Source organism: Ictalurus furcatus, chromosome 19, assembly GCF_023375685.1.
Source record: "Ictalurus furcatus strain D&B chromosome 19, Billie_1.0, whole genome shotgun sequence".
NCBI classification, from domain to species: Eukaryota; Metazoa; Chordata; class Actinopteri; order Siluriformes; family Ictaluridae; genus Ictalurus; species Ictalurus furcatus.
In genome coordinates this window covers 2,839,152-2,861,240 of record NC_071273.1, presented here as the reverse complement: position 1 = coordinate 2,861,240, position 22,089 = coordinate 2,839,152, and the positions used below count along the sequence as shown (strand labels likewise).

At 38.6% G+C, this 22,089-nt stretch overlaps 1 protein-coding gene across 1 annotated transcript in view; it reads right to left on the bottom strand.

The window, feature by feature from the left end:
* Positions 1-22,089, bottom strand: part of pde3a (phosphodiesterase 3A, cGMP-inhibited) — an 80,802-nt gene that overhangs the window by 21,725 nt on the left and 36,988 nt on the right. The window contains exons 2-8 of the mRNA XM_053650850.1: positions 18,754-18,999; positions 10,284-10,444; positions 8,139-8,260; positions 7,816-8,041; positions 6,489-6,562; positions 986-1,170; positions 700-837 (exon numbers count right to left, since the gene is read on the bottom strand). Of these exons, the coding sequence (XP_053506825.1) occupies positions 700-837; positions 986-1,170; positions 6,489-6,562; positions 7,816-8,041; positions 8,139-8,260; positions 10,284-10,444; positions 18,754-18,999 (1,152 nt within the window). The remainder of the gene's footprint in view (positions 1-699; positions 838-985; positions 1,171-6,488; positions 6,563-7,815; positions 8,042-8,138; positions 8,261-10,283; positions 10,445-18,753; positions 19,000-22,089) is intronic.

The following is a 22,089-nucleotide window of genomic DNA, read 5'->3' as shown; positions in this document are numbered from 1 at the left end:
TAATAAGACATTAAGTCTTTCAACTGAAGGTATTACACATAAAGCCTCAAGGCTTTCCAATTATGCTGTGTTCTTTACACAGTTATTTAAAACTAAGTATATGACTGTTTATCCCCGTGGAAGCTTAAAAGAACAGTGGTGTCTAGCGCAAGTAAACATAACTGGTTGAATTGGTTTAGCAATTCTTCAGCACTGGAAAAATGCATATGATTTATGCAGTGATTGGGTAAACAATGAGGAAAACTCCACAGGGGACTTTTCATTAAAAGCAGAAGTTTAGGAGGAACAGCAGCCACTACTAGAGCGGTATCGATCATTAAGCGCCGATGGTCAGACAATAGAAGGTCCGTCAATGACAAATTATTGAACCACAAGGAAGAAGACAAGATCAAGAGTTTATTCCCAGTTATGAGTTATGACAACTCATTCACACTAAGTAATATGGCCCATTTAAATATTTTAGGAAAAACTACAGGGCTCCGGTTAGTGCCAGAACAGGTACATACAGTCCTAAATATGATGCCCATGATTTGCCAAAAGCCTAATAATAGCCTGTTACATTTATTGTGGTTATTCAGTTTTTCCTTGCAAATATTATAACGGTAATGGTTTAGACTTAGTAGGATGAACATTGTCTTTATGCATTATGTGCTTTTCCCCAATGCATGGTAGCATATCGTTACAGTTACAGTCCCTCACCTGGCTTAGGATGCGACCACACTTCCCATTAGTTTTCTCCACCAGGCTGAATATTGGGAAGTTCCAATTGTTGATCTGACTCATTAGAGGCCCCAGGCCCTCCATGACCAGTGGTTCAGGGGCTAGAATAGGTTTGTTCTTAAAAAGGAAGACAAACTTTGGGTTATTCATTCAATATTCTTACAACAGTCATAGGCTTATTTTGGGGATATTTTAAGAAATATGTTCAAAATGTGATCATTACAGCAAATTGGACATATGAACAGAAGATATCTAACAGAGTTACCTCTGATGGTAGTAAAGGATGTAAAAGAAGGGTCTCTGCTTGCAATGTCCTGCAAAGATCCTGCATGTTGTTGTAGGACTGTCTTTGAGCCTCTCCATCCTCCTCAGTCTGTGCAAAATCACTGCTGTCACTGTGATTTGTTTCATAGGTACTGTCGCAGTCAGACGACACCAGAGCTGGATCGTCTGATTGATTAATGACAAGAAATCACTTGTTTTTACAGAGATTACTGTTTCTCTAACTCTTAATGAGCCTCATTAAGCAAGCCCACATAGATACGTATTTTCATTTCTGTAATTCTCAAATGTTTGAAACAACTAAACAAAACAAATAAAACCCCCAAAACATAAAAAGTAGAACTCAATAACAAAAGCATTGACAGTGATGCCTGAAATACCCTTAAAATATCCTTCACACAGGAAGGAAGCTATTGAAGAAAAACTATTTCAGATATTTGACCTTGCTGTGACCTTGATCCTGTTTGTATCACTTCCAAAATCTAATCAGTTCATCTGCAGGTTACAGTGATAATTCCATATAAGGCTATGAACATTCAACTACTTCTTGTTGAGCTATCGCACTAATGCGAATCTCAGACAAACAGACAATCTGAAAACACAATGTCTCCACCACCAAGTGGCAGAGGCCTAAAAAATATGCTCATGAGTGCCTTTAATGTACTCTTTGGCAAAGCCTACATCCAATAGGGTTTAATTGGGTTCTCGTTATCTACTTTTAGGATTTGTGTGAAAATCTGATGTTGTTTTAGGTCATATTTACACAGATATGTATAGAGAACTCTCCTAAAGGTTAGCTAATCTTATATTTCACAAATTAATCCTTTCCCAACAAGGAAATTGGCTCTTTTTATCAAAGGATGAGACTCACAGAATACAGCCAGCACATGCTCCTCCACTGATATTTTAACCTGTGAACTGTCTCTATGCATGCAATATGTAACTGTACTGAGTATGGCAGAACTGTACAGGTAGGATGGCTTACTGATACAGGTATTCATAGATTAGTTCTATATTCACATCAGTTACTGATCCAATTACACACGCCATCTTCCAGTGCATAGTAAAATGCCAATTCTTTTCAACACACATAGCAAAATCACCAGTGTTGATTTAACACCCACAGTGTTGAATTTACACCCTACAGTGTTTATATAAGTCCACTGGACTCAAATGAACACTCTGGGTGTTAATGCAACAATAGGGAATTTACTGTGCACTTAGTATTGTTTGCCTTTTCTCTTTGCAACTGTATGTACAGTATTGCACTATCCATTAGCTGCGTTTACATGGACAACAATAATCCACTCTTAATCCGATTAACCCATACTTTAATTAAGAAACTAGCATGTAAACAGCAATTTTTACTTACCTTAATCTAATTAAGGTCATAATCGAAGTAAGCAATAATCTAATTAAGACAGGTGGAGTACTCCTGTTTTAGTGGCATTATGGACGTGTAGTAGTGACATGTAAACACCTTAATCACATTATGAACGTCGTGTGAGTTTTCACCGCATTTTGCGACAGGACACGATCACACACGGCAGTTTTACGGCGAACAAGAGAGTTCGGCTGTGTCCCAAATCGCATACTTTCCTACTATAGGCCTGTAGTGGGGAAAAATACATGTATCTCGGCTACTATATAGACAGTAACTACGCGATTTGGGACACACCCACGGCTTCAAGCAGTTGTCTATTAGCACATAAAGCATGACAAATAATTAACTGCACTTAAGGCGTTCTTAAAAAAATAAATGAAAACACCCAAAACTGTATACGGTACCATAACGAAGACGAACTGTATGTTGATATGTGAAATTCTGGAGGGACGTCGGACAGCGTGGCGCGGTGACGTAATGACGCGGGCTGTTAATCTAATTATGTTCTATAACATGTAAAATGGGAACATGACAGGAGTATTCTAAAAGCGACTCATGTAAACACCTTAATCACATTAGTATCTTACTCAGATTAAGGTCAATAATTAGATTACTGCCGTCCATGTAAACATAGTCAGTGTCACCCAGAAGATGGATTCTCTTTTGAGTCTGGTTTCTCTCAAGGATTTTATCCCTCACTTAGAAGGAAGGGAGCTCTTCTTTGACACTGTCACCTTTGGCTTGCTCATTAGGGATCTATATCTACTTCTGGATGTCTGTGAAGCTGCTTTATGACAATGTCTATTGTTAAAAATGCTACAAAAACAAAATACAATTTATTTGACTAATTCCCAACTTCGTATGAATCTCTCAAATTACAGCAGCGCATCTATTAATCTCTAGAAATTATATCAGGGTCGATATGAATAAAACTACTCAGACTAAAATGTTGGTCTTCAGTGCTAAAAAATAAAGTCTTAGAAATCCTTAGGCCCAAGAGTGGGACCAATGTACAAAATCTTTTGTAAATGGTCGAGTATTTAGGAGTCATTTAAAGGTTTATTAGACTACTTAGTGACAGCTCTGAGAAAAGACATGGACCCACTAATTTCCGCACTAGTAATGATGCATTGAAGTCGACGCAGTCAGCGTCAGACAGCATAATCTAATATGTGTATTGTGAACATTTCAATTATAAAGTGCTTCAGTTCATAGCCGATATTGCTGTGAACGCGTATGCTAACCACATAACCTACAGTATCATTAGCTTTAGCTGTTATACTTTCAGGAGTGATGGGACCTGGGCCACTGCTACACCAATAATACATCTGCCACAGTGACTAATCACAGAATGGATGTATTTTATGTATGAGTTTTAAAACAACCAGTTCTTATATGTGGAAATAGTGTACCAGTTTATTCATTTGTGGCTTCATGTGCTTTTTTAAAACGTTGTGATCTGCATCCTCTTTCCTCACACTCACAGATCACAAGATTCCTAACCAAATATGTGTTTCCAGCACCTGAGGCAAAATCAAACGCTGCCTTCACTACTGGCTCTGTACTCTATACTATTCAGGTTGTGTAATGCACCAGATACATTCCACTTCATGACACCATCCTGTGGAGTGGCCACTGAGGACAGTTGCAGCAGAGAGAAACTGGCCAGTCTCATGCAATGTAAGACAACCAAGAGCCTTCCTGTGGTTAGCTTCTTGTTACAGGAAATTAATTTGTGGTTATAGTTTAATCCTTCGACCAACTCACCACCAAATGAGAGGATTTGTCATTGGGGCCAAGAACAGCAACCTTTGATGCCTTTTCAGAGTGCTCCATGTCAAACACTAATCCTGATGGCACTGTACTGCTTAACATAGGGACAATCATGTCTCAGGACACACCAGGCAAACAACAGCAAACAGTCCCTGGACATTGTGTGTACACATTGACCATGCATCTCTTTGCTGACTGTTGTCCTTTTGAGAACCAGTAGATCAGATCCAGGAGTTTCAGTTTGAGAACCAACATCATAAAGAAGTGGATCATTAGAACACTCATGGGCTATCACATCAAGCCACCATAAGCCTAAGAGATGCACGGAACCTCTGGGAAAGTGAATAAATTCATAGAGACCTCACTTAGAAGGAATTAATACTGTTAATTTAATACAAAATGTTCCGATGTGTACGATATATATTATATGTCTCACGCACACCATGGACATTTCATCACCACGCCACAAGAGGGCACCATATCCCAAGTTATAGAACACTTTCTCACCGGTTACACTCATTTGATGTTTCGTACATATATAAAGAACATGGATATGTAGTCACATCGTGAAGTCTTACCATTTGAACTTTGTGTATGACCTGTCTTGTTTTTCTATGTTCTTGTCTGGGATTTCCCTGTATTCTGGTTACTCTGTGCTACGGCCCCTGCTGCCTGTATCACTGACCACGGCTTCGGATCTGTCTCTAGGTAGTGTTATATTGTGACTATTCTGTGTATGACTCTTGACTGTCTCAGTTTTATGTTCTTTGGATTGTGGACATTGTTCTTATTAGACTTCATATGGATCCTAATTATTCCTCTGAGTCACGTTCAATACGATAAGAAATAAGAAAGCTTTTTATCTTGAACTTCAACTTTTACTGCCACAGTAAAATAGTTGTCTGCTGACAAAAAGTTGAATATCTCTGTTTACAAATTACATTTTGCCTGGAAACACACAGTGTACTGTACTAATTCTATTATTATTATTATTATTATTATTATTATTATTATTATTATTGTTGTTGTTGTTGTTGTTGCTGTTTTCTTTCTTTTCACTTTTTTTGGCCTGATAATTTTCAAACCCTATGAATGCCTCTGACAACAAATGTGTTTTTGTTAACAAACCTGTTAATGACTGATTCCTGTTTTTTTTTTTTTTTTTAAATAATGATTGTTATAATGATTAATTGATGATTAATAAAAAAAAGATTATATACATACATTGCACACAGGACCTGATAGAAAAAAAAATCTTACAGGCTACCATGTTAATAATGGCACAATGTTAGCAAAACAGCTGTAAATCATGAAGACTTTGCGTGATTATCATTAAACATTTTTTGACCAAGTCAAGGCAGATTTCCGCCATTAGTGTTATAATTCTGAAAAAGCTATCAGACTTTACCCAACAGTTTATAAAGAATACCTTGTCCTTGTTCATTCATTACTACAGTGGTTTTCAAAGTGGGAACTTGGGGGTCGCCCGGGGGTGCCCGGGGGCGCCCGGGGGCGCCCGGGGGGCCTCAACAATTTGGTGTGAAAAATAAATGTATGTTTTCTCTTTCTCACTCTCAGACAACCACACACACACACACACACACACACACACACACACACACACACACACACAATCAATTCCTAATGTAATGTAATGTAAAGATGTAACGTCATTATTAATTAAAAAAAGGGGGATATATTCAGAAGTCTGTATTTTTAATGTGTTTTAAAGACATCTTCAAAAGGGGGGCCTCGGTCAAATGTTAATGCCGTTTGGGGGGCCTTGCCCTGGAAAAGTGCAGTGAAAACCCCTGCATTACTAGACATGCACGGAACTATCTGACTTTAGCCACTAGATGACACTATTAACTAAACACCTCTGTGTATGGTCACTCTCTACTGTACATACACCAAACATGTCTTTAACAGAGTTTGGTAGATTTACAGCTGGCATTAACGGTGCTACGTAATTCTGGAATTTATTTAACGTCTACTCATAACTCCATAAATACAAAATGCACTGTTATGTTCTCTCCAAAATAACAATGGTCTAATGATGGAATTAACTGATTTTAACTGATAAAAAGACTTCTTAAAACAAACAAAAACATAAATATAAATATACAATATTTAATATGTCAATGTAAATACATAAACAGAGATGCTTATAAGTTATAAGTGAGGTGTTAAATAATTCATTTCATTAAGTAAGTCTTACTTTAGAAAGCAATTTTTCAGTATGGGTAGAGTACAGTACTAATGCACAAGAACAGTTATTTAAAAAAAATAATAAAAAGCCCATTAAAACAAACAAACAAAAAAAGACTACCTGATAGTTGTGTTTTGTCAGCTTTATCTGGAGAATCCTGTCCATGCAACATTTTGCTATATGGCCTTCCACAGCTGTAAGAGAGCAGATTAGATAGGTGGATTGTAATAATATACATCTTTTGGAGGAATAAAAGCAAATAGCAAATCAAGCCCTTTTATTTATACAGCATATTGTGATCTATTAATAAATGATCGTTAATGCTTGCTAAGTACAACCCCAATTACAAAAAAGTTGGGACACTTTGTAAAATGTAAATAAATGTAAATAAAAATAGAATGCAATGATTTGCAAAACCCATATGTTATTCACAATAGAACATAGAAAACATGTCAAATGTTTAAGCTGAGGAAATGTACCATTTTAAGAAAAAATAAGGTAGTTTTGAATTTCATGGCCACAACACGTCTCAAAAAAGTTGGGATGGGGGCAACAAAAGGCTGGAAAAGTAAGTGTTAGTAAACAGAAACATCTGGAGGAACATTTTTCAACTAATTAGGTTAATTGGCAACATGATTAGGTCAGTAACATGATTAGGTATAAAAAGAGTATCTTAGAGAGGCAGAGACTCTTAGAAGTAAAGATGGGATGGAATCTGGATGGAAGCAGATGTTGCTCTAAAACATGTATATACCTTTCAGCATTGATGGTGCCTTTCCAGATGTTCAAGCTGCCCATTCCATAGGCAATAATGAGGCTCCCCCTCTCTATGATACTCTTTTTATACCCAATCATGTTACTGACCTGTTCCCAATTAACCTTCAGCTGTTTCTTTTGCATTCTGTTTTTATTTACATTTATTTACATTTTACACAGTGTTCCAACTTTTTTGGAATTGGGGTTGTAATATTTTACACCGAAACTTAGCTATATCCTTTCTGGCTAACTGATCACATTCTTTTCTCCTGTGATATGTTGTACTCCTCTTATCTGCAACAGGCATTGCCACTGCTCATTAGGTCTGCTATGTAAATCAGCAGTGCTGACAGAACTGTCCCTTTGTACCCAAGATTCATTACAGGTCAAGGGCATTATAACACAGATACCTTTAAACAAGCACAGGCACACACAGGCAAAACACACACACACACACACACACACACACACACACACAAAAGAGAAAGAAAAAAAGAAAGAAAGATGAATTTATTCACTTGTGCTTAACAGTGTGAAATATTTACATTAAATGATTATAAGACTGTTTGTTGGGATGCTTCCAATATTACATTTTTGATGTAATTACTGTATGTTAGATCATTTTCAGGAGATTTAGTAAATGAGGTAGGCCACGGTTTTGTCTCTCACTGGAGTGTCCTGGTGATATTACCTGCTACAGAGTAATGGGAGAGTCCAGTGTGAGGTTCTGGAACTGGGGGAGTTGCAGGTTAAGGCTCGGTGAGAAGTCCCTGGTGAGAGGTAACAGCCCTGAAGGGCCCCAGAATCAGACAGGTCCATTGAGGGCACCTTATTGGTGGGGATGTTCACGGAGGTTCCCTGGACTGGAGGCGAGTGGCAAGGTGAGACCATGGGTGAGTTGCTGAAGGGATGGTAACCTACTGATCAAATGAATACATTGTCTTAAATATAACACACACACAGACACACACACAGACACACAGACACACACACACACACACACACAATAGTTACCTTGCCTAACTTTGTTGTAGAGGTAGTTGGGGGCTGAGGTGATGTGGGAGGCAGACATGGGCCTGCAATCAGAGACAGTGAGCAACACACAGGAGTTCCACAAATGACTGTTCGCCATATTACTAACTGAGGAAAACAAAATCCAGAGTGACAATCAGACACACACACACACAGTACCCAGTGTATTCACTGTTATAACAGACAAGTTGTAGTGGCACAAGACTACAAAATGCCAGTAAAACCCAAATCTCTGACTCCATGTTTTGCCTTCACACTAATTGTGGTATTATAGAACAGGGCAGAGGAAAGATAGAAGGAATAGTCTTATTTGATATTCTGTGCAATGGAGTAAAACCCAGACAAATAAAAGAAAAGAGAAAAAAAGAAAATCAAAAAAGAAGATTATAAAATATTATTTTTGTGCTGGTGTAACTTAGTGGCATAACTGCAGTGTGTTGCTAATTTGGTTGGGTGAAAACAGTGTCTTACTTAGTTACTATTTTTGTGGTCAGAAATGAATGCGTCTGTGTTGATCTGGGTGGAACAGTATAACAGCGGTTTGGCACTCAAAATCTGCCAGCGCAGAACTCAAGTTCTGAAATTTCCTTTATGTTGGTGCGTCTGTTAGTGTAGATGCAAGGCCAAATGGTAATTTCTGACCTCAGACCATGTCCAAATTCTTTCAACCCACTTTTGTGCATGTAAAGTATTTTTGTCACCACACAACATAAATAAACCACTTCAACCAGCTATATTTTATCCACAGCAAATTAGAACAAACAACTTAGTAGTGGCTACTGCGCTGAGCTACCGGCACATGCTTGGTTTATCAAAGGGAATGAGCGGAGCTGATTTGACTGGATATCACAGCAGCACGACTAAACTATCCCAACCCCTTTTGAGAATAATGCTATTCTTGGTTATGAAAATGTTGAGTGTGTACACACATTGGCCCTTCAGCAGATTAGCAGATACACCACAGAATAGAAAAATGGCTTTCGACTTAGAGCCTGTGTCTGGAGTTTGACTTTGGCACTTTTGAAATAAAACCTGCACTTGGATCCAATTTCTGGATCTAAATCTTAGTCACAACTGTTTAGGATGGTCTTCCTACAAATTGTGGAAGAGAACATCACCTTGCAGATTTCCTTATTTCCCTTAACTTGGCAACTTTAGCCTTCAATATAAACACTTTAGGATATGAGTCTCATCTGTAACATCAATTTGGTAGACATTCTTTTTTTTAAAACATTGGAAATATTTTCCACCTTAGGTTTTGCCTTGTAGCCTTAGTAGTCCTTTATGATCAGTGTCAGGAGCAAAGGTAGCTGCAAGCAGAAGTCTTATATGATAGTAACATAGGGGAGAACAAGGCTGGAATTAATCTCAAGATGGGTTCATATCCTGACCCAAACAAGTCAAAATAGAAGTAAAGGTTGATTCAGTCGGAGATAAGGAGGGCAACATCAAATGAGATTGCCAGCAAAACTATATTCCATAATACACCAATGAGTAAGGTTAAGTGACTGAACATAATGGAAGCACTCTTGATCAGACCTATAGAATGACAATTCCATGCCTTGGATTCCTCCAGGCAGTCAGTCAAACATCCCCACCTGGGAAATAAAAGATGCCTGAATTTGCATGGTGCTTGAGAAAAGACACTTTGGATCATATCTGGGTAGAAAACATGAACTAAAACCACTGCAGAAGCCTTCTGTAAAGAAGTGAGAGACTTTAAAGTGAAGAGTATTGCATTTACCAGAGCACACCAAGCATGTGTTAGGGACATTGAGGCTATCACTGTAGTAAAAAGAGCTTTTACTTGTTTTATACAGTATATAAACAAGAAACAAGAGGCATATTTACAGTTAAGGCATCCCTTTTGCAAAAGACTGCAACAGGATATTTCATGTACCTTATATTTTCACCGGCTCTTAAAGAACTTTGCCTGCACAGCTGTCAAAGGACTTTTGTCTGGAAACATCTTGTTTTAAATGAAATGTTGTGTAACATGAATTGCACAGTAAAGTTTATATCTGTACTGTAAATATTTTTGCCTCATATTGTCTCTCTGTCAAAACTACACTGCCAGTGAGCCACATTCTGCTAAATAACATATCTTACATTGTGAAGTGTACTTACCTGCTGGAGGGATTGTCATGAACGGGTTTGATGGTGGAACTGTGGTCTCGCCTGACAAGGCTTGGCTCAATGGTGGGAAGCCCTGTGGCAGAGGTGGTAGTTGTCCAGGAAGAGGAAATGCGCCGAAGAGGCCCAGAAGGCATACTCCGTCGCAAACGGTGCTGGAAGAGAAACAAGCTAGACTTATCCAGCAGCTGCTTGGCACATGTGACAAAGTTCTTAACTTCTGAACTGCTCCTGTTCCTCCAGGGACATTGATGAACAAATTGAAGGCTAAAATGTAATAAAAAAAAACGTGTACATATATGTATATGTATGTGTATATATATGATTGGCATGTATGATTGGTGGCATGTCCAAAGTGTCCGTAGTGTATGAATCGGTGTGTGAATGTGTATGTGATTGGTACCCTGTCCAGGGTGTTCCCTGGGATAGGCGCCAGGTTCCCCGTGACCCAGTAGGATAAGCAGTATAGAAGATGGAATGGATGGAATGGATAATATATATATATATGATCAATGTAAATTGATATTATTTTGTTTAAAGATCTTTTTTGTTTTCATTTGGTACTGCCCTTCAGACGCTAAATAAAATAGTTGCACGTCTCCCAGAAGATAAAATACTAACAATTTACACTGATCATCCTGTTCAAAAATTTACACCCCCCTGCCTCTTTACGTATCGTGTTGCCTTCTTGTGCATCAGTGAATATTTGCTGCTTGTGTAATAGTCGTGTATGAGTCCCTCAGTCATCCTCAGTGTGAAAAGATGGATCTCAATAACATCATATAGCCACTGTTGAAAAGGGGTCAAATATGCAGAATATGCTGGAAAAGTAAAGAACGTGCAGGACCTGGAGGATTTTTCTGAAGAACAGTGGGCAGTTTAACTGCTCAGGACAAATAAGGGACTCATGAACAATTATCACAAAACATAAACACAGTTGTGGATCATCCAGGTAACGACACACGGTATGTATGGGTGTGTAAACTTTTGAACAGGGTAATGTTTATAAATTCAGCTATTATATTGTCTTGTGGTCTATGTGTAAACATTTGTTATGTGAAATAGTTTATTCAGGACAGGACTAAATAAACAACAACATGGGATTTTCATGATCCCTCTTATTTTGTTAACAGTATTAAGATTGAGCAGATTCTGAAAGGGGTATATATATATATATATATATATATATATATATATATATATATATATATATATATATATATATATATATATATATATATTAGGGTTGCACGATTAGGCTAAAATGATAATCACGATTATTTTGATCAATATTGAAATCTCGATTATTTATCATGATTATTTTAGGGACAATATTTTTACTGCACTTTCACATTTAAATAAACAGACCGCTGCTTTCACCTCCATGTTGTGCTACATTCCTGCTCATATACAAACATGAAATTAGACTGATCCTTAAAGTGCATCATCTCGTAGAAGAAAAATATAAATAAAATTGTACCCAATAAAGTAAAAATACAAGTAAAAATGTGAGTAAAAATAAAAATGCCATCAACCAAATGAAAATGTACATCAAATATAACAATCTGTAACCAAATAAACAATTCAGGCGAATGCAGAAAAGTCACTAACGGTGTTTACTGGAGGAGAGACGCAGACAGATCACCCAATAGAGCGGTGCAGGGATGACGTCATTTTGTACCGGAACCCGGAATTTATCATCACACCGGTTCCCTCCACAAAAACCCAATAGGATTTTCACATAGACTTTTGGATGATTGCACAAAATAATCTCTGCGATCAACACAAGATTACAACACTAACACGTTCTGTCCATCAAGATCATTTACACAAATCAACACAACGTTTCTGAAATTTGAAACCTAAATACAATCGCCAGAAATAAACATCTAACCGTACAATATAAACGAATTACACCACGGTCGCTCGACTTCAACATCACCATCAACGAGCTTCCCACAACTTCTCCAGACTTGATTTAAAACATTTAAGTAAAACATTTACTCTATGGATGAATATTCATCCACGTTTTTTTTGTGGGGAATTGCGAGAACCAGTTTCAGGGCACTACGGTAACAATTTCTTTACAATTGCAAAATTACAAAAATTTAGGAGCACAGTCAAAAATTTTGGACCACGGTTGAAGTTTAGGTTTTTATTTATTTACTTATTTTTAGAGATGGTAATATTAATGTGCCACAATATAACACACAAGTAGGCATGAGAAAACTTGAGCTTGTCAATTATGACAGAATTTAGGAACATAGTGTGAGCCATGACACATTAATTTACCTTCTGATAAACTAAATCTAATATTTTCAGTTAATTTTACAGACTGTATGCACAAAACAACAATCGTTAACCTGTTTACCTTGTAAACAAATACAATAAACATCAATGTTCAGTGTTTGAAGTCTGCTCCTCTTAAATATATTTAAAGCTGCACTATTAGACATTTCCACTGTCATGGTTCTGGGCTGGAGTCAGTTCTCGAACCGCTCTGTGTGTATTGTGTATATATCTGAATAATCTCATATAGGATGTGATTGGGTGAGCTCATTTACCCGTCAGACGCAAAGCGCTTTAGTTTAATGGTGTTCATTACTGACGCTCTGATCAGGATTTTTACAGCCGATACCGATCCAGATACCAATCTTTTTTTTTGTTTAAGCTTTAATCGGATGGTCTGTCATAAACAGTTAAATGTAAGCTCTCTGCTCATGGTCACTGTTAATTGAATTAAAATAATAGCAATGAGAAATACTGTTGGTTAATTGATAAATAAACAAGCATAAAATATTTATTTCTAAATATCTTAAACAATAAAGAGTCCTAATTAAAAGTAGACTAACACAAAAATTATCCATATCAGGAAAAAGACTAATAGGTTTCTAATGAAATAGGGAACTAAGCTTAATGTCAAATTGATATTAAATGTGACCCATAGTAATTAAACATTATTTCAGTTCTCATTTTATTTATATTTTATGAAGTTATTATAATATCTTTTTATATATTAAATGATTTATTTATAACTAAGCACATTTTCTGTCTTTACATTTTAGTAGTTTTATTTATTTATTTATTTTTTATCAGTTGTTCCTTTTAGATCAGTTTCCCCAGTACAGTGTTGGTGGATTAAATCAGAACATGGAAACTGGAATTGAATTTTCCACTGATATCTGGCAACCCTGAGTTTAAATTAAGTCAGTGCTCTAGTAGAGTTGGTGTAGGAGGAGAGCGGCAGTGTACTGTATGTTTACAGACCGAACAGTTGCTATTCTTGATTATGATTGGTGAGGAATTATTTAATAAAGAAGTTTGAATTAAACCCACCTTGTAGCGTTAGCATTATTATTAATTTAGTCCTCCCGACGCCGCTGTGTCTACACGAGTAGGTCACAGTTTGTGAGATCAGGAAGTTGAGGGAAGCAGATGATGATCAGAGTTACTTGTCATCGCAATGGCTTCTCCGCAGTATTTACACACTTGTTCGGTTGACTGAGGAGATGAAAAGCAGTGTGAAAGTAACTGTTGCGCGGTGTAGATGCATTTCGGACTTCCTGTAGTTTTTATTCCGATTGTATTACACAACTCCGAACAGGTCACTCGCACCGATGCGAATAAATATTTATTCACAGTCGCACAAAGTACTTTTCAGTCGTAAATGCGAGTGAAATGGTCGCACTGTAGAGCCCTGAGTTTATCTGCAACGTTTTTTCCTGTTCGGCGTGATGAGGTTTAATGTCCCCGACAACCTCTGTAGAGTAATGATTTCCGAAGCGAAACTAGCAGCTCGAGTGCTAAAATGCTAAATCTGTTTCTGGGTTTTGGCACTACAAAATGACGTCATCCCTGTGCCGCTCTATGCTGATTGGCTGTAAGTGTACGGAACGCTTGATCTGATCTGCAGCGGAGTTTTCTATGAGCGGAGGACAAACTTTCTGCATAAATTTGTCATAAAATGTGATCTAATCTTCATCTAAGTCAATGGTATTGACAAATATAATGTGCCTAAAATAATAACACAAAAAAATTCTGATCTTTCATATCTTTATTGGGAACAACCAAAAAACCTCATAGTGCTTGTGGAAAAAGTATGTGAACCCTTGAGTTAATGACCTCAAAAAAGCTAATTGGAGTCAGGTTTCAGCACACCTGGAGTCTGGTTAAGAAAATGAGTTTGGAGGTGTGGACTATAGCTACTTTGACTGATAACAAACCCTCAAACTTTTGGAGTTTGCTCTGCACAAGAACCACACGCTTATGTGAGCCATGCCTCGCCAAAAAGAGCGTTCAGAGGATCTACGATCGAGAATGGTTGATTTCCATCAAGCTGGCAAGGGTTACAAAGTGATTTCAAAGACTTTAGAAATTCACCAGTCTACAGTTAGGCAAACATTCTACAAATGGAGACACTTTGGGACTGTTGCTACTCTACCAAGAAGTGGGCGCCCAGTCAAAATGACACCAAGAGCACAACGAAGAAACAACCCCGAATGACAGCCGAAGATTTGAAGGCATCCTTGGAACTGGCGAACATCTCTGTTCATGAGTCTACAATACGTAAAACATCGAACAAGCAGGGTATCTACGGCAGGACACCACGAAGGAAGCCACTGCTTACTAAAAAGAACATTGCTGCACATCTGAAGTTTGCAAAAGAGCACATTGACACTCCACAGCGGTATTGGCAAAATGTTTTGTGGACTGATGAAACTAAGATTGAACTACTTGGAAAAACCACACAGCACTACATCTGGAGTAAAAAGGGCATGGCATATCATCATGAAAACATCATCCCAACCGTAAAGTACGGTGGAGGAAACATCATGATTTGGGCCTGCTTTGCTGCATCAGGGCCTGGCCAGCTTGTAATCACTGAGGGGAAGATGAATTCCCAAGTATATCAGACAATTCTTCAGGATAATGTGAGAATGTCTGTACGTCAGCTGAAACTGTGTAGAAGTTGGATGATGCAACAGGACAACGACCCAAAACACTGGAGCAAGTCCACAACAGAATGGCTTCAGAAAAACAAAATCCACCTTTTGGAGGGGCGGAGTCAGAGCCCAGACCTCAACCCAATAGAGATGCTATGGAATGACTTGAAGAGAGCCGTACACATGAGACGTCCAAAGAATATGACCGAGCTAAAGCAGTTCTGCCAGGAAGAATGGGCTAAAATTCCTCCTGAACAATGTGCAGGTCTGATCCACAGCTACAGGAAGCGCCTAGTTGAGGTTATTGCTGCCAAGGTGGGGTCAACCAGTTAATTCTAAGGGTTCACTTACTTTTTCCACTGCCATTTTGAATGTTGAATGAGTGTGTTCAATAAAGACCTGAGGGATCAGAATTTATTTTGTGTTTTTATTTTAGACACATTATATTTGTCAATACCCTTGACTTAGATGAAGATTAGATCACATTCTATGACAAATTTATGCAGAAAACCATGAAATTCCAAAAGGTTCACATACTTTTTCTTGCCACTGTAGCTGTGTTAAATGAGGCAGAACGTAAAAATGTGTATGTTATTACAGTACATGGTCAACATTTGACCAAGCACTTCTTGATTGTATTCACATGTGTGTTATTTGCATATGATACGTACGATCAGTCAGCAGTCAACACCATTTCGGCTGGAAGACAGAGTACTTTTAAACCTACATGGTTTTGTACAGTATTTAGCAGGAGAGTTGCTGCAGGACATAAATCGGGGATACTTCCTTTTTTAGTGAAATATGAACCAGGTTTTTTTTTTTTCTTCAAATGTGCATTCATTATATTGCTATCAACTTTCCTAAATGGTGATTTTATCTTTCAAGCTGCTACCTTGCCAATGTTTTCATGCTTCTCACACATTGAATATTGTTTTGGACCTTAAATTATAGTTAAAATATACAGTAGAGTATAGACAATATACACTGTATGGCCAAAAGTATGTGGACAGCTGACCATAACACTCATATGAGCTTGGTGAACATTATATTACAGATTTATTTCCCCTTTTGCTGTTATAATAAGTTCCATTCTTCTGGGAAGGATTTCCACTAAATTTTGGGGCGTTGCTGTGGGGATTTCCTTTAGCTACAAAAGCATTAGTGAGGTTGAGGTCATCCCAAAGGTGTTCAGTCGGATTGAGGTCAGGGTTCTGCCTGACCCTCGATGGGTCAGAGCTGTTTTGGCGACACAACAGGGAGCTACACAATATTACGGCAGGTGGATTTAATGTTATGACTGATCAGTGTGTGTGTGTGTGTGTATAATATATTATATACAGTATCTCACAAAAGTGAGTACACCCCTCTCATTTTTGTAAATATTTGATTATATCTTTTCATGTGACAACACTGAAGAAATGACACTTTGCTACAACTACTTGCAACTACTTTGCTTCATGCTCTGCTTGAGTATGTCACAGTACATGTTAGCATTCATGGTTCCCTCAATGAATTGTAGTTCCCCACTGCCGGCAGCACTCATGCAGCTCCAGACCATGACACTCCCACCACCATGCTTGACTGTAGGCAAGACACACTTGTCTTTGTACTCCTCACCTGGTTGCCACCACACATGCTTGACTCCATCTGAACCAAATAAGTTTATCTTGGTCTCATCAGACCACAGGACATGGTTCCAGTAATCCATGTCCTTAGTCTGCTTGTCTTCAGAAAACTGTTTGTGGGCTTTCTTGTGCATCATCTTTAGAAGAGGCTTCCTTCTGGGACGACAGCCATGCAGACCAGTTTGATGCAGTGTGGGCGTATGGTCTGAGCACTGACAGGCTGACCCCCCACCTCTTCAACCTCTGCAGCAATGCTGGCAGCACTCATACGTCTATTTCCCAAACACAAGCTCTGGATATGACGCTGAGCACGTGCACTCAACTACTTTGGTGGACCATGGCGAGGCCTGTTCTGAGTGGAACCTGTCCTGTTAAACCGCTGTATGGTCTTGGCCACCGTGCTGCAGCTCAGTGTCGGGGTCTTGGCAATCTTCTTGTAGCCTAGGCCATCTTTATGTAGAGCAACAATTCTTTTTTTCAGATCCTCAGAGAGTTCTTTACCATGAGGTGCCATGTTGAACTTCCAGTGACCAGTATGAGGGAGTGTGAGAGCGATGACACCAAATTTAACACAGCTGCTCCCCATTCACACCTGAGACCTTGTAACACTAACAAGTCACATGACACCGGGGAGGGAAAATGGCTAATTGGGCCCAATTTGGACATTTTCACTTAGGGGTGTACTCACTTTTGTTGGCAGCGGTTTAGACATTAATGGCTGTGTGTTGAGTTATTTTGAGGGGACAGCAAATTTACACTGTTACACAAGCTGTACACTCACTACTTTACATTGTAGCAAAGTGTCATTTCTTCAGTGTTGTCACATGAAAAGATATAATCAAATATTTACACAAATGTGAGGGGTGTACTCACTTTTGTGAGATACTGTGAATATTATATATATATATATATATATATATATATATATATATATATATATATAAAGAGACTTATATAAAAGAACACACTGATATGACTACAGGTGTGAAGTGTGAAAATGTTGAGCAGTAGGCCATGAATCGATTTAATAGTCTTATTATTTTTTCAAAATTTGCTGTGGCTGAATGAATAGACACTTCCAATAGTGCAACAAATACTTCCTTTGTAGTGCTCCCTGAATTTCACATTTCAAGATGTAGGCCACATAGGCCTGTAATTGAAACGTATGAAACAGCTTGTGCTCTTTGCAACCTTCTGTGAATTGTGTTAGCATTACTGTAGTTCTCAAGTACACCAATTCCAAATTTTCACCCGGTCTCCTTCCAAGATGTCCATGTTGACACAGCTGCAGAGATGACAGATAAAACAGTTCTTAGGGAACCAGGCCTGTTCATGTTTTTCTTCACTCCGACTGCCAAAACATCACCTTAAATTCATCCGAGATTTAAAAGCTGAACTGTCGGAGGACTCTGGGAAGCCGGATGACTAGCAGTGGTCTGTTTAAGATCATCGTTCAGTGCTGTGTGACATACTCAAAGGCCTGGTTTAATGAAAGAGGTTTAATAAACATCTTTGTTTGCTAATTTTACTGTAGCATGGGATAAGAGTTTGAGAGCTGTTTGGTCACGGTGAACTTTATGCGTGTTTTTCCTGTTAAAAAATTTTCTACACGCCAGTTCAAGCTTCTTTGAGAATGTATGTCACTGTCTGCTTCATTAGAGGCTATACTATTTCTCTGATGAGAAATGCGACATGTGTGTATATGTGCTTGTCAGAGAGAGGTGCTGTAAGTTAGCTATCGCTTTGTTATTCCCCCCACCCCCACTGTGACATCATCAGGATTCCAACTCATGATGGTGCAATCACTGTTCATTTCCAGTCACTCAGGAGCTGAGTCTCTACTCCTTTGTATGAATGAAACACTATTTCCACTAAGATGGAAGAATGAGGTCCTACCTTAGGGATAGCCAGTCTATCACCCTCCTCAAAGTCAGTGCATCCATCAGTGGAAACCAGCAGAGGGTTGATGCGAGACCGGTGGTGCAGGGGCTGAAAGGTGAGTTGGGTATTGAGCAGTTTACTAACAGCTCTCAATGAGCTGCAGGTGTTTGGAGGCAGTGATGGGTCAGCCAGAAGGTCTGAGATTAGTCCATGGGCTTCACCCATCACTGCAATGTCCACCATCACACTGGTGCCTGAGAACTGCAGAGAGAGAGAGAGAGAGAGAGAGAGAGAGAGAGAGAGAGAGAGAAAGATCAAAAGAACAAAGTGTGAGCTAAACAACTCCAAATTTCAGCAGTTAATAAAAAAGGAGACAAGGAAGCAATGTCTGAGTTTAAATCACTTGAAAATGCTTTCTGGCAACTGAAACCTGAGAGAAAATGTCATGAAAAAATGTTTGTTTATTAACACGTTATCAACACTTCCCTCCAGTCAGAACTCACCTGAGGGTCTCTCTCTCTCTCTCTCTCTCTCTCTCTCTCAGCTAGTGCATCCAACAATCCATTTAAATTGACAACCTGCTTTGGACCCAACTGTCACAGCACGCAGTGAGCTCTCTATCATGTGCTTTCTACAGTATGTATCATGCGTGTTCTAGGGTATCAGCAATCCCTGGTGAACTGTCCAAGGTCCTGGTGGTGGATGAGTGAATGCAGAGGAGTAAACACACCTGGGAAACCGCTCATGTCTGTCTTCAATGTGCCACTCACCACAAAAACATCAATTAAAACAAGCATCACAGACCAAACCCACAGCTGTCAACTCGAGACCTCTGACAATGACTTCCTTTGAAAAAGTCAAGTCCCAGGTATATTGGCCCAGTCAGGATAATAGGACAGTTTATCCATGTATCATGTACACTACAGTACAGTGCTCACACCAGTTTGGGGCACTCCCCCTCCCAGCCACCAGAGGTTTTAGTCTCCTGAATACTGGATTATACGATTTTACTTCCTGGTTCTTGAAGTACATAAATCAGGTTTGCTTTTACATGTCTATGCAAAATTGTTCCAACCTCAAGTCTACCTGAGAATTTAAGTGTCTTAAAACTTTTGTGAGTGACCCTAGCCTGTTTCCTGATTTAAAGCGTTGGATAATGTTAATGAGTTTGTTGATCTGGATTTTGCAAATAAACTCCAGTACATGAATTTGTTTCTTTTGTCTATTATACATATATACAGTAAAAAATGGTTAGAATGAGCCAGACAAACAAAACAAAACAAAACAAAACAAAAAACAATATATCACACCACAGCACCACAGACATACACTAGGGTCCTATTGTCCATTCTATCAGCACCAAGCCACATGGGCTTCTAAATGCTTGATATGTCTGTCTGACTCTGATATGCCTTGTTCAACCCTGTTCCTCCTGACAGCTGAAAGACATCCTGATGAAGAGTTGATGTTTAGCTTCACGCACATGCTCTGGCCTACATTAGGCTCTTGGTCTTTATCTTCTACAGTGGCTAGTGTTTTATATCCAAATGATGCCATATTTGCATGTGATACCTTTATCATGAGGGATGAGACAATAGAGTACCTTACTGTAAAAAACAAAATTGGAAACAATAGTATATCATTGCTTTTAATAACCAATATCAAGACATCACAATAAACGATTTATACATTTCTTCATTTGTAAGTCGCTTTGGATAAAAGCATCTGCTAATGAATGAATATAAATGTAAATGTAATGCATGCGCAAATACTTTAAAATATGCTACAGTTTCTGGACTTCAACCATGGTTAAGGAAACTACTGAAGGCAAAGCACAATACATGTTCACATCAATGTAATGTTCACATCAACATGATTGTTGGTGCCATGATGGGCTGGTTTGAGTATTTATATAACTTTAGTCTCTAGAGTTTACTCATTGACCGGCAATTCTGAGATCGGAATCACCTTTTTGTTGAGGGAAGTCAAATTGTTTTGAGCTGACAGAAAGGCTACAGTAACTCAGATAATCACGCTGTACAGCTGTGGTGAGCAGAAAAGCATCTCAGTTGCTTTAGCTTAGAATTGAGAATGACCGCACTTCCTTACCGAAATCCAGCCAGCATGAAAAATAAATTAAGAGAAGCCCTGTTATTATATATAAATTTTTTAGCCCAAAACCTCAGTTAAATAAAATCAAAGAGAGTAATAATTATTACACTAATAATTTCACACCAATAGTCACAGCAACATCAATGAGAATGCGGAAAGCAGGCGTGGGAGCTTATCCTAACAACATTCTTCTTCTGGTTGACTCAAATAAGAGTGAGTCAACCAAAAGATCTGGCTGCGGTTTACTATGTGCAGTAATAGATATTTTATCTGTAATATTTGTGTTGATACAGCCAGTCTCAGTCCTGTCAGTTTACTGGAATACTACGTGACCTGGTACTGTCAGCCAACACTGGGACCAAATTGCTGCAATTGGAAAACAAATGAACCAAATAGCCTGTGCACCACTTCTTTTGCTTGTGCACAACACACACAGCCCTCTTATACAGGATAACAGAGAGCAGATTATAACAAAAATAGTTTACTGAAATTGTCAGATTGCAAACTCCACGCACACAGGGAGGAGCTGGGATTTGAACCCGCCACCTTGGAGGTGCAAGGCAAATGTTCTAACAGAGAAATTATATGAGTTACTATATCCTTCCTGGCAGCTTGAACCAATCTGACCATTTTCCTCTGACCTCTCTTACCAACAAAGCATTTCCACTGACGAAAATGTCGCTCACTCAATGTTTTTTTTTTTTTTTTGCACCATTCTGTGTAAACTCTAGAAACTGGTGTGTGTGTGTGTGTGTGATATTCCCGGGAGATTTCCAGTTTCTGAAATACTCAAACCAGCCCTTCTGGTACTAACAACCATGCCACGGTTAATGTCGTGGAGATCACACTTTTCCCCCAAGAAAGTAGCCGAGACCGCTCACCAGAGAATCCACAAAATGTGAGTTAACAAAGCAACAGTTGAAAATGCAATCGTTATAATATGAAGACATGCTGCTTTAATTTGGGACGAATTAGATGCTGCCAATGGCCCTGCTTCCACCACTGCTACTGTCTCTAAAAAATCAGTCAGTTGATAGAGCTGGGGGATCATGTTTAGCTTATAGTCACTGATCCTTGATAACCTGACTGCCTGGTCAGGATACTGGTGGTTTTTATGTAGTCTACTTGTTTATTTATTCCTATGATTTGGGAAATAGAATCAAATAAATTTGTTGAAAAATGTCATGGGGAGTTACAAACAAAAAAACCCTCCAAGTTTAAGCCACACCTGCTTTGTTT